Source organism: Solanum stenotomum, chromosome 5 (assembly GCF_019186545.1).
Source record: "Solanum stenotomum isolate F172 chromosome 5, ASM1918654v1, whole genome shotgun sequence".
NCBI lineage: Eukaryota > Viridiplantae > Streptophyta > Magnoliopsida > Solanales > Solanaceae > Solanum > Solanum stenotomum.
The window spans coordinates 55343571-55356252 of record NC_064286.1 but is presented as its reverse complement, the minus strand read 5'-3'; the positions used below and the strand labels follow the sequence as shown (position 1 = coordinate 55356252).

Sequence of the window (12682 nt, the reverse complement as noted above, 5' to 3'; positions counted from 1 at the left end):
GTTTTGTTAACAACAAATCGCTTTTTCTTTCCATTATTTTCACACCGTGATAAAAGAAGATAAAATTCAAAGGATGATCTTGGGTTCTAAAATTTAAAAAATCCAACCCATGAGACTACTTCTTTGAAGCTTGGTTCGGTCACAATGGTGATCCACAAAACTCTGTCGTCTTCTTCGTAACATCAATTTTTACAATTTAGAGTTTCTGCAAAAGTCAACTAAAGGATCTGGAAAGGGCACGAAAAATGGGTAGGAAAATATTTTTTCATATATTTTTTTTTCTGGTGAAATTCTCCATTTATTTTTTGGTCTTCTTTTCTTGTGGTATGAATAACTGTAATCTTTAATTGAGGCTAATCACTCCATTTCAGTCTTTCTCTTTTGAGACTCTCCCTAGTTGTTCATATGTAAATGTAAAAATATTAAAATACTGATGTAATTCTAATTTTCAATTGTTTGATTGCTCGGTTTTTCAAAGAGTTTTGGAGGGGGAAGAAGCGTTTCTTTGCTGATTGAGAAAAGAATGAGAGGAGAGAGAATTACTAATAACCATGGTTAATGATATTTGGTCAAGGAAATTAATCTGGTCCATTAAAAGTTAAATTGACACGTGTCAACTATATGAAATAGCACTGGGAGAAACTGGAGATATCACTGAAGAGGATCCTCTTCCGTTTTTTTCGAAGAAATTCGATTGTGTTGTTTTGAACTGTCCAGTAAATTATTATTTAGTATAGTCGAGCTATATATGTCTTGAACTTTTGTACTCGAATTTTTATAGATGCTCCTTCACTATGTTTTAAAAGCTTAGGCTTTAGAGTTTTGTTAATCAAGGAGCAGTGTCTTAATTAATTAGTAGAATCTGATTAATGAGTATGTTGTCGACCATACTTATAAACTGAATGTTGTAGAGGGATATTAGAAAGTTTTTCATGTGGTGCGATAGAATTTAATTAAAATTTAATCCTTACATGTTTTAGTTACAAATAAGATTAAGTCTCCAAAGGACCAAATGAGGCACCACCGGTTCGATATTATATATGTAAGAGAATAGAGAAAATGAAATCATGAAAGAGACATTGAATTAAGGGTAAAGTCATACACAAACATTTTTAGTTGGCTCGAAATTTCATTTTGCCAAAATTAAATGGTAGAACAACCAACCACCAAAGTTTTATTACAACTCCACTATGACCGCGAAAAAAAAAAAAGACATCAAGACAACCCATAATTAAGCAGGATCAAACTCGATCCATATGCATCTTATTCTTCGCCACCATGATAGCACGTCTAACACCAATTTTATGCGTCGATAAATCGATTTTTCATCGGTCTCACTGGACCCTGCATTGGCACATTAGATTAAATCAACATTAACCAACAAACTTACTAGTAATATTTACAATAATCTTCTCTGAAGTGCCAAATTTACTATTGTTGGTGTTACTCCATTATCTAATTTTAACAACGCGAGATAACACCAATTCTAAACATGTAAGACATACTTCTTTAGCCTCGATTTAATTATTTATGTGACATATTTTTTTAATTAGTTTATTTCAAAATAATACTTTCTCCATTTAAAAAAGAATAGTCTAGTTCGACTTTGGCACAAAGTTTAAGAAAATAACTTTTTAATCTTGTGATTTTAAATTAAAGTTATAACAAATATATCAAAATGCATTTTAATCTTGTGGTCTTAAACATACCACATGAAAATTAATTAACTTTAAAACTTCCTCAAGATAATTTATAGTTAGGTAAGTGTTTAAGGCTTATTCGAGACTACAAGTTTCAAAAATATAGTTTTTTTTTAAAGTACTTAATATCATACTTCTTTACTTTGAAACAGTTCATTTTAAACTTCTCATTTTTATCCTTAATAAAATTAAAAGGGAAAAAAGGATAAATATACCCCCGAACTATCGTAAATGGTATGCAGATACCCTCCGTCATACTTTTAGAACATTGGTGCCCCTGCCGTCAAAATACTAGAGCATATATACCCTTTATATTAACCTCTAGACAAAATGTTTCAAAAGTCTTTGTTAAACTATATGTTCAATCGAACTGAATAATCATTTAGTTTGTTAGTAATAAATTAAAATGAACGTACTTAGTGCAGTCAGTGGAGAGGCTAATCTTGAAGGGACTTTTGACACCACAAAGAGCAGGGAGACCAGCAGCTTTGCTCATATCAATGCCCTTTATAATAGAAGCAGCTGATTTAAGGCAAGAGCATGTAGTTCTACGATCCTGTGTTGTCTTAGCAGAATTCAGGAGACCTTTAACAACATCACAACACTGTCCCACGGGGCCGCGATTTTGCAAATAAGGGAGACACTTAACCACTCCGGCCTGAACTTGACCGCAGCTAAACGCCTCCGATGCATAGGGTGCAACCATCACCATGCACAAAACCACAAAACATGCAATTTTCCCAGCCATTTTTTTTTATTTTGATTTCTTAAAAGAGATGTATATATTTAGAGAATATTAGAGAAAAAGATGTATGTTGCCTGAAGCGTTGGGCACCTTTTGGGTTTTTATAGAGTGCGAGAATTAGTTGGCAGTTGGGTTATTAAATTCAATGCTTTTTTTTTTGTGGTACTTAATTACATAAATATACTCCCTCCGTTTCATTTTGCTTAACACCTAGGTTAAAAAATAAAGATTTTTATTTTTTACTTGTTTATTCAATAAATCAATAAATAACTACATAAAGTTGTAATAGTCAAATTTAAAGTTTCAGAGCATCATTAATAATAAAATTTGTTTAATAAAATACACTTTTCTAATAAAAGATTTCTTAAAAAGTGCTTCACGTCAACAAAAATCAAATAATATGAAACAGAGAGTATTGCCGTTGCGGTTAGAAAATAACATATACCTCTATTTCAGGAAAATGATGCAAATATTTTGATAATGTATAAGAGTTTCCAGAGACATCTATAATGTTGTGATTTACATTAGATAATGAATTATCGATTCTAAGTTATCTCTAACGTTAAACAATTTGAAATGTTTAACGTTATATTGATACATACGAAAGGGTGTTAATAGATTTTACTTAGTTCCTCGTTATTTGTGTAAAGGCTTCATATTGGGTTTGTTATATTATATCCATGGGACCTCCCCTACTCTAACAATTGCGCTACAGTTTTAGATCAAAGTTATTTTCATGGTGTGTAGCATGGAAGAAAAATATTTTTTTTTTTTTAAAAAAAAGTGAATTTCTTACTTATTTTTAAAAAATATTCTTGTTGGAGGGTATGGAAAGGACAAAATTAATGTCGAATATAATGTTGAAACTTATTTTCTCTACTTTCATTAGGGATTTAGTTATTCTATGTAGGTAATTTAGTTACTTAATTAACTTAACTTTTGGCAAAGTGTGAAACAGGTTACCCAACGTGTTCCAACAAAGCAGTAAGAACAATAAATAAAGAACACAATATTTTTACGTGGAAATGCTCAGCTCAAAAGGTGTAAGAAAACACGATCTGTACTCTACATGATTTAACTCTAACCTCACTAAATTTCTGAGCCTCGCCTGTTTTAAGATTACAAACTCTACTTTCTAAACTTCAAGTTATGAATTCTGATTACAACTTTTGCAATCCTAGGAACTAACTCTGATTCTTAAACTTCAACACAGACCACTCAAGATATGTGTTCCCAAGTCTTAGATTTATCCCACCTTGAAGACAACACTCCTAGTTTAGTTTATAATCCATTGAACTAAGATTACATCAAGACTCAATCGCAAAGAAAAACTTCTAATACATTAACTCTGTAATAGGACTAGGTTTTTCGATCATGTATTCCTTAAATCTATTGGTAGCACTTGCGAAATCAATTTTTCAATGGCTCTTTTTCCTAAGTGAGCAAATACTCTGAACGATTTGTCTTCTATTTAGAGTTGTTCTTCACTTCAAACTCCACATTGACTTAAATCTCTTGGCATAGAGTTATATTTAAGTAAGACTCCTTCAATTCAAACTATTCGCCTCTTTCAAAGTTATTCTCATGGTGTGTTGTAGCGTGGAAGAAATTTTATTTTAATTTTAAAAAAAAAGTGATTTTTTTACTTGTTTTAAAAAATATTCTTGTTGAAGGGTATGGAAAGGACAAAATTAATTTTATCTACGTTCATTAGGGATTTTGTTATTCTATGTAGGTAATTTAGTTACTTAATTAACTTAACTTTTGGCCAAGTGTGAAACAGGTTACCCAACGTGTTCCAATAAAGCAGTAAGAACAATAAATAAAAAATACAATATTTTTACGTGGAAAATGCTCAGCTCAAAAGGTGTAAGAAAACACGATTTGTACTTTACCTGATTTAACTCTAACCTCACTAAATTTCTGAGCCTCAATAGTTTAAAATTACAAACGTTACTTTCTAAACTTCAAGTTACGAATTCATATTACGATTTTTGCAATTCTAGGAACTGCCTCTGATTCCTAAACTTAAACACAGATCTCTCAAGATATGTGTTCCCAAGTCTTAGAGTTATCCCAACTTGAACACTCCTAGTTTAGTTTATAACCCATTGAACTAAGATTACATCAAGACTCAATCGCAAAGGAAAACTTCTAATACATCAACTTTGTAATAGGACCAGATTTTTCGATCATGTGTTCCTTAAATCTACTGGTAGCACTGGCGAAATCAATTTTTCAATTGCCCTTTTTGCCAAGTAAGTGCACAAATATTCTGAACGATTTGTCTTCTATTTAGAGTTGTTCTTCACTTCAAACTCCACATTGACTCAAAATCTCTTGGCATAGAGTTATATTTAAGTAAGACTCCTTCAATTTAAAGTATTTGCTTCTTTAGTGCCCGTTTGGATGAGCTTCTAAGTTGGTCAAACTAACTTAAAAGTCGGTTTTTGACTTGTGAGAGTGTTTGACAATTATAAGAACAACTTAAAATAAGTCAAAAGTTAAAAGTAGGGTGACCCCTACTTTTTTTTAAAAAACATAAAAGTCATTCTACTTTGACCAAGTATATTACTTTTTTACCCTTGATTCTTTTAAACAATTCCCAAATTCTTTCATGTGTTCTATTTAAATTATATATTTTTGAAATTTAAAATAAGTTGCACATTTAAGATTAACTTAAATATTAAGTTATTGAAATTGATTTTTTTTTTTAAAAAAAAAATTCTTAGAAATAAAAACCTTAGATTAATCAACTTTTTATTATGTTAACAATTTTAAGGGTATTTCAGACCTTTTGATAAAAAAAAAGTGTTTAACAACACTCATATGCCAAACACATCAACAACTTTTCTTCAACTGCAAAACTTTTATCCAAATACATATCTACTTATTTGTAAAATAACTTATAGCACTTTAACAAGTTACTTTTTTAAGTCAATCCACACGGGCTCTTAAACTCCTTCAAAACAAACTTATTAATTTTTTTGTATTGTAGTTGAACTCCAGCTCTTCGGTTCAACACATGTGCAAACTCCTCATCAATATAATTCAAACTCTTTTAATCTAGAGTTCTACTTGAAGTGTAATTCATTAATTCTTTAAATCAAGCTCTTTGATTCTTTTGTGTTGTAGTCGAACTCCAACTCTTCAATTCAACACATGTTTGTTTCCTTGAGTTTATCACAAAATTATCATTCATTCCTTGATTATTGCACACTTTTCTTTATTTATTAGTGATCTTGCTACGAATTCAACTTCTTGAGATCGTGCATCTGTGAACCAGGCTAACTTACCTATTTCATTTTACTTTGTTAATCATTAAAACTGCATAGAAGATATCATTTTCCTCATATTTTTCTTACAAAACTTGTTTTCAAGCAAATATTTTCTATAAATTTTGAACAACAAAAAATGAGAAAATTCAAAAACATTTCTCCATGCCAAACACACCCTTAATCTAATGATCAAACTTGTCACGGCCCTAGCCTAAATTTGAGTTTGGTAGAAATTAATATATAATTATTGACCAAAACCAAAACACATGAATTAGGCCAAACAAGATGACATCTCTCAATCAGGGATAGTCTAGTTTCGTGTGGCAATTACGTTTACACATCAAAAATGGTTATTTGAATTAAATTTCTGAATTATTCTGGTACACAATTCTCAAAAATCCCAACTTCGATCCACTAAAAAAGAAAAGAAAAAACAATTGCTTACTAGCTAAAAGGGAATGTGTTAATTTACAAGCTTACGTATTGAAATTTTTAATCTTTGACTATTTGTAGTGATACTTATTAAATACTTTCTTCCATTCATTTTTAGTTATTTAGTGTTTCAAAAATAAATTTTTATTTTTATTTGTCATTTTACTTGTATTTAAGTTCATTAAGTAAAAAGATATTTTTAAGACTTTCAATACAATAATTTAATGATGAAATTGATAATTCATGTCGAATTTAAGAGTTTTTCAACTCTTCTGATGATATGAAATAGACATATCATGTGTCACACATATACGGCCATTGGAATAGTCAATTGAAATTGAATATTAATGTGAAGGTAGTGACGAACATGCCATGTTTACACATTTTACGCACCCACGAGACTGCACTCGATGTGCTTTTAGGTCCATTAGGTGCGGACCTAAGACGTACAGTTTGAATGGATATGAAAATTTTGATTTGAATTTTACTTACAAAATTTTTGTTGCATACAAATCCGGTCAAATAATGCAACATACATATGAGAAAATCTTTACTTTTGAGTTCATATATTGTTGAGTAAGTCTTCCGCTGAGTATTGAGTCAGGCCAAGGGTTCTCTTGGGGACTAGCAATGGTTCTCGAATGCCGGTCACGTCCAGGGTGTAGACCCGGAGCGTGACAGTACTCCTCTATTTATATTTTGAAATTCTCCATTAAACACTTATGTAATTTCCCATGTTAAGATTATAGATATTAATCAATAAATTAAATTACTGACAAATTTAATTCAATGATTAATTTCCTCTAGAGCATTACTTAACTTATTTCATGTGTCGGATTCATAAATCTACTTGCAAGGTTTGACAGGATGAAAACCTATAAGTTTCTCAAAAAAACATATCAATCGATCTCTATAACGAGATATGGATTCCATCAACTAACTTATAATTTCACCAATATATATTATTATCATCCAATCTATCATGCATATTGACCAATCTTAGAATCTCACCTTTAATAAATCAAAACGATAATTAATATATACAGATCATAATAGTTATATCAGGATTAAGAATATAAGTACATTTGATAGTTTAGAGAATATGTTTTTGTTAGTCAATCTATAACTATCTCTACTCGGTCCCGTTCAATACATACAAAATGCACTAGCACAAGAAGTTGGAACTATACCGTTCCCATAATCAAGATAAATTNGTTTTTGTTAGTCAATCTAAAACAACTATCTCTACTCGGTCCCGTTCAATACATACAAAATGCACTAGCACAAGAAGTTGGAACTATACCGTTCCCATAATCAAGATAAATTATATATAATCTTGTGCTACAATCGTACCGATGACATGTCCAATTTCCATCCTGTATTGTGAACAAAAAACTTTATACTTATAAAAACCGATGATTTAATCCTATGTGTATAAGCTAAAAATGTATACACTAAATCATCTGCTATATAAGTAAACAGACACCATAAACAAATATATGATCTATTAAAACTGAATAAATAATTGTTCTATAAAATATATTGTTGACACCCAATTTTGACCTTCCACCATAGGAATTAATCATCGAGCTCCTTCAGTTTTCAACGATTTAAAATAACCGACTTTATAAAATTCAAAATATTTTTCAAGTTAGTTTAAACTAATTTTGTCATTTTTATAATTTTTTGAATAATATATATGTTTTATATAAATAGTACATTTTATGAATGTTCAAAAATCGTCTCAAAAAAAAGATTTTAGTTTTAATTAAATATTTAATTACTTAAGGGTAGTTTATATTTTGAGTCAATTAGTTTATACTTAAATTAATTACTTTATAATCAAGTTGATTATTTCATTTCGTTAAGATTAAGAAGCTCATTAATTATTTTTTATTAATTCACCTTATCTAGTTTTTAGCCAAATTACCAACTAAACTCATTCGGTTAAATTGTTAATTCGATTTGGCTATAATTGAAGTTCATTTTGGCTATTATTTAATTGCAAGTTTAGCCAATTGTTTACCCCAACTTTAATTCAATTTTCAGAATGTTTTGGGCCTCCACTCTCTCAATCAGTGGCCCAACACCTTTAACCCATAACTTCAGCCATTTCCCAACCCAAACCAATCCCAGCAATATCCGACCCAACCACTCAATTCCCAGTCGACCCGGCCCATTTCCGATTCTAAAAGAACCCAGATTCCAAACGGCGTCTTCATCAGTAGCGCACAAACAACGAAACAGAGGCAGCGATACACGGAGATTCCTCACGTTTTCAAATGGCGTCCTATCTCCAACGTTCAGAAAATCGAAACGGCGTCAATACTCAGCACATCGAACACGTTTCCAGTAGCTCACGATGAGACGGCGTTAACAAGATAGACGGAAAGCAACGGCGAAATACACGCCGAATTCACGCCTTGGACGCGTCCAGTACAGATTGGGTTGTCGTCTTCTTCCCGTACCTAACCATAGTACAATCGCAGCAGCAAAAACAATGATGTTTCGTCCTCGCCAGCACGAGATGAGGCCACGTAGCATCTCAAGGACAATCGAATCAATCCGAGACGTCCATCTCCTCTTTCCTCTTCCGAAATTGGTTGAAATTTCAGAAAAATGGTGTCTCCCCTGAATGGTGAAAGAATTCAGAATTCAAATTCATGGGCCCAATTCTTATCCGATTTCATCCGTTCACACCCCCCCAAGTTTGGAACCCTAATTTCCCTTCTATAAATACCCTTTCTTATTCATTGTGTGGGGTTGGAGAAAATATTAAGGCTTAGCAGGCATTTGAGAGAAAGAAATACACTTGAACCATAAAGTTCTTAAAACTACAGATAGATCCTTTGTTTTGTTCATTCAAGGTTCTTTGAGTCGTGCTTTGTCGGTGGGAGCTCGTCGTCTTCAAGCTCGTTTTCGTTTCAGTCACTGCCCATAAGAAGGTAACACTTTTTTCGTTTGCATCATTCTCCTTGTCTCTGCTTCTATGTCGATGTGATATTTTTTTATGCCGGAAAAGCTTTGTTACATGGTTGTTTGTTATTAGTTATCGTTGGTTTGTTAAANTTCTATAAATACCCTTTCTTATTCATTGTGCGGGGTTGGAGAAAATATTGAGGCTTAGCAGGGAGAAAGAAATACACTTGAACCATAAAGTTCTTAAAACTACAGATAGACCGAAAGCGAGATTTCGATCAGCCTTTGTTCTCGTTCCTTTGTTTTGTTCATTCAAGGTTCTTTGAGTCGTGCTTTGTCGGTGGGAGCTCGTCGTCTTCAAGCTCGTTTTCGTTTCAGTCACTGCCCATAAGAAGGTAACACTTTTTTCGTTTGCATCATTCTCCTTGTCTCTGCTTCTATGTCGATGTGATATTTTTTTATGCCGGAAAAGCTTTGTTACATGGTTGTTTGTTATTAGTTATCGTTGGTTTGTTAAATGTCTCAATGTGATATGTTCATTCTTATGTGATTTCATGATTTGGCAAGTCAAAGTTTTTTGGTCAGTTTGCACCTAATATTGATGTTTCCAGGCTTATCTTTGAGTTCTGTTCGTCACTCTTTCTTTTAACTCTAATGCTTGATGTCTTTGGGTCTGTGTTGCTTCATTTATGCCTTTTAAGTATCAGGTGTGTTGTGTTTAGCTTCTTACTGTTTAATGTTGGTATTCATGTAAGCATGACTTCTCAAATCAACTTATTTGGTTAACATATATGGTATAGTCGCATGTTTGCTCTAATCTTTTAGTTTTATCTATTTCTTGAATGTCTATTTTTGTCCTTAGAGTTAAAATTGCAGCCTTGGTTCACATTATCTAAGCACCTGCTAATTTTTCGATGTTTTGAGGCTTAATAATTAATTTTCCAGCATGCGTTTGTTAGTTAAAATGACAGTGGCTCTCCTATCTTTGTCTAAATTTGAAGATATCTATCCTGATTGTTAGTGTGCCATCTATTTCAATTACCTATGTGGTGTTTTTGCTTAACAACATCTTTCTCTTTGCACTTTTGTATTTATCCATGTATAACATCATTAGCTTTCATTAAATAGAGTTGGTTAGACTAAACATATGATGTTTTATTTGCTAATTATGCAGCATGTTTCCTCTTAATATTTTGAGTTTATTGTTGGTTAATGGTTATGTATTCCCTGGAATATAATATGTTCATAAGCGTATATATATGCATATATATGTGCTATTGTTTAGTGTCACAGTTTGTTTATTAAATTTGTCATTGTTAATTTGGTTTATTTGGTCTTCTTTAGAGTCGTATGTTTTGATCTAATTTAAATTTCTTAAGTGGCTTTCATTTTAATTGAATTTCGTCTTGTTCAAGCCATTTTATTGCATGTGAATCTGCCTTGGGTCCTCACAGACTTCTCTATTCCCCTTGCATTCTTATTTGGGCTGTAAAGGCCCAAATTTGCTCTTCTTACTCGAGTCAGCCTCATTACTGGGTCAGTGAAACTGGTGTACAGGTTGAAAGCAGCAAGATAATGTTGAAATTAAATTTACAAGCTCTGAAAGAGTCAAAAACAGGCTGATATACATGTTGTATACGCAGGTAGACAGTTGGAAAATATGATATACAGGTAAAAACGCGAAAATACAGATTGAGAAATGTAGAAATATGAAGCTCGAACAAAATTACAGGTCCGGAAGTTCGAGAATTAGTGGTATACATGCTATATACATAAAATACACACTTAGTGTATATCAGGACAAATGAGAATGAAAAGGGGGCCAAAGGCCCAAGGAAATTTGCAGCAGGTCCAGCAGGTGTTGGGTCATATTTAGACTTGGGATAAGAAAATAAATTTGGGCCCATCAGATTTGAGAATTTGGGTAAATTGGCCCAAGTTCAATATTACTTTCCTTTAATCTTGCTTATTTGTGTTATTGAATCAACTAACCATTTTATTTGATTTTGGGTAAATTGGCCCAAGAGAAGTCATTTCTTCTTTTTTTACGCTTAATTTTAAATATATTTACATTTTTACTTATCACTTTACTTATATTCTTTAGTTTGACTTGCACTTTATGAATTATTTCCCATAGAAAACCCCCCTTTAGTTTATTTTCCCTTAAAATAAAAAATGCGTTTTATTACTTAATTAATATTTTCCTCAAAATTAGTCAAAGTCATTTTAGTCAAATCGCCTGTCAACCGCAAGTTAGCGGACATTCCGAGAGCCTAACATCTTCTCGAAATGTACATTGAACTCGAACCCTTTTTATTTCAATTGATTTTATATGTTTAAGTCTTTTGTAAACCTTAAGTTTTTTTTCTTGATTTTTCCTAAAAAAATTAAGTGGCGACTCTGCTTCTTTTGGAAAATCAATTTCTCTTCAAAATATAAGTTTAGTCGATTTTTCGAAAATAAGTCCATTTTTATTTTTTCAAGTAAAACAAATACTATATTTAAACGCATGGTTAATAGTATATATCCCAATAGTCTGATCCATTGATTTTTATTCGTTTTAAGTCATGACTGGGAACCGGCAGTTTTGACCATTGATTTGCGATAACAATTCACAATGAAGCAAAATAATCTTTCACATATTATATATGGGCTTGCCCATATGCACTCTTCTGATGTAATAAATAACTTCCAGCTAATCTGGGTGTAATTGAAAAAAAAGTATAAAACACATTGAACTTCTTTTACAAAAAATAAAAAATAAAATAAAATCTCCAGTAATCCTGAAGTGTTGCATTTAATTCCATAAAAAGTTCAGATTACAACACAAAGGACTTGCAAAAATTTGAGCTATTAGCAAAAAACTTTAGCTCAATTTCCTACTTTCAGTGAATTAGCCTAACTAACATAAAAAATTACTCGTCAAATTTGGATCTAATATTTGGAATCTCTCTTATCCATGGAAAGGTCCCTTTGCACCCTTAGGAAATTGTTGGGACGAGAGATATGTAGGAGATTTACAAATTAGTCAATTAAGTATAAAATATATTGAACTTCACTTTTATTAAAACACTAGTTTAGAAGATTTACAAATTCTCTAGCAAAAATATATTGTAGCAATTATGACTTGTGCCGACGATCGTATCACAAATTCCCTTGAAAAAGTGGTCATAATTCTTTTATAATGGTGTACACGATTGGGTTGGTTCGAGTTTTTCAAATGTCAAACCAAACCATTTATGTAAAAATTTTAAATTTATAAACCAAACCAAACTAATAAAATTCGGATTTTTTGGGTTTTTCAACCTCGGGTTGGTTCGGATTTTTCAAATACCAAACCAAACCATTGTGTCAAATTTTTAAATTTATTAATCAAACAAAACTAATAAACCTCAGATTTTTTCAGATTTTTGAATTTTTTCGGTAAATTTGCATACAAACATATAATTAAGGGAAATTTTCGCGTTTAGCTACAGTAATTAAAGTAATTAATCAAATTAGCTAAAGTTTGAATAATTACCAACAATAGCTATAGCTACAGCTGTAGTCGCTTCTTATAAAAAGGTACTTTTTTTTCTACAGCTGTAATTAGTATAAATAGAATTCAA

General features: G+C 31.6%; 1 protein-coding gene across 1 annotated transcript; it reads right to left on the bottom strand.

Annotated features, from left to right (window-relative positions):
* Positions 1–1334: 1334 nt before the first annotated feature.
* LOC125864154 (non-specific lipid-transfer protein 2-like) lies at positions 1335–2448 on the bottom strand. The gene is made up of 2 exons (XM_049544076.1): positions 2117–2448; positions 1335–1344 (listed from the first exon to the last, which is right to left on the bottom strand). The coding sequence occupies exons 1-2, from the start codon at positions 2446–2448 to the stop codon at positions 1335–1337; spliced, it is 342 nt and encodes a 113-aa protein (XP_049400033.1).
* Between the last annotated feature and the right edge of the window lie 10234 nt (positions 2449–12682).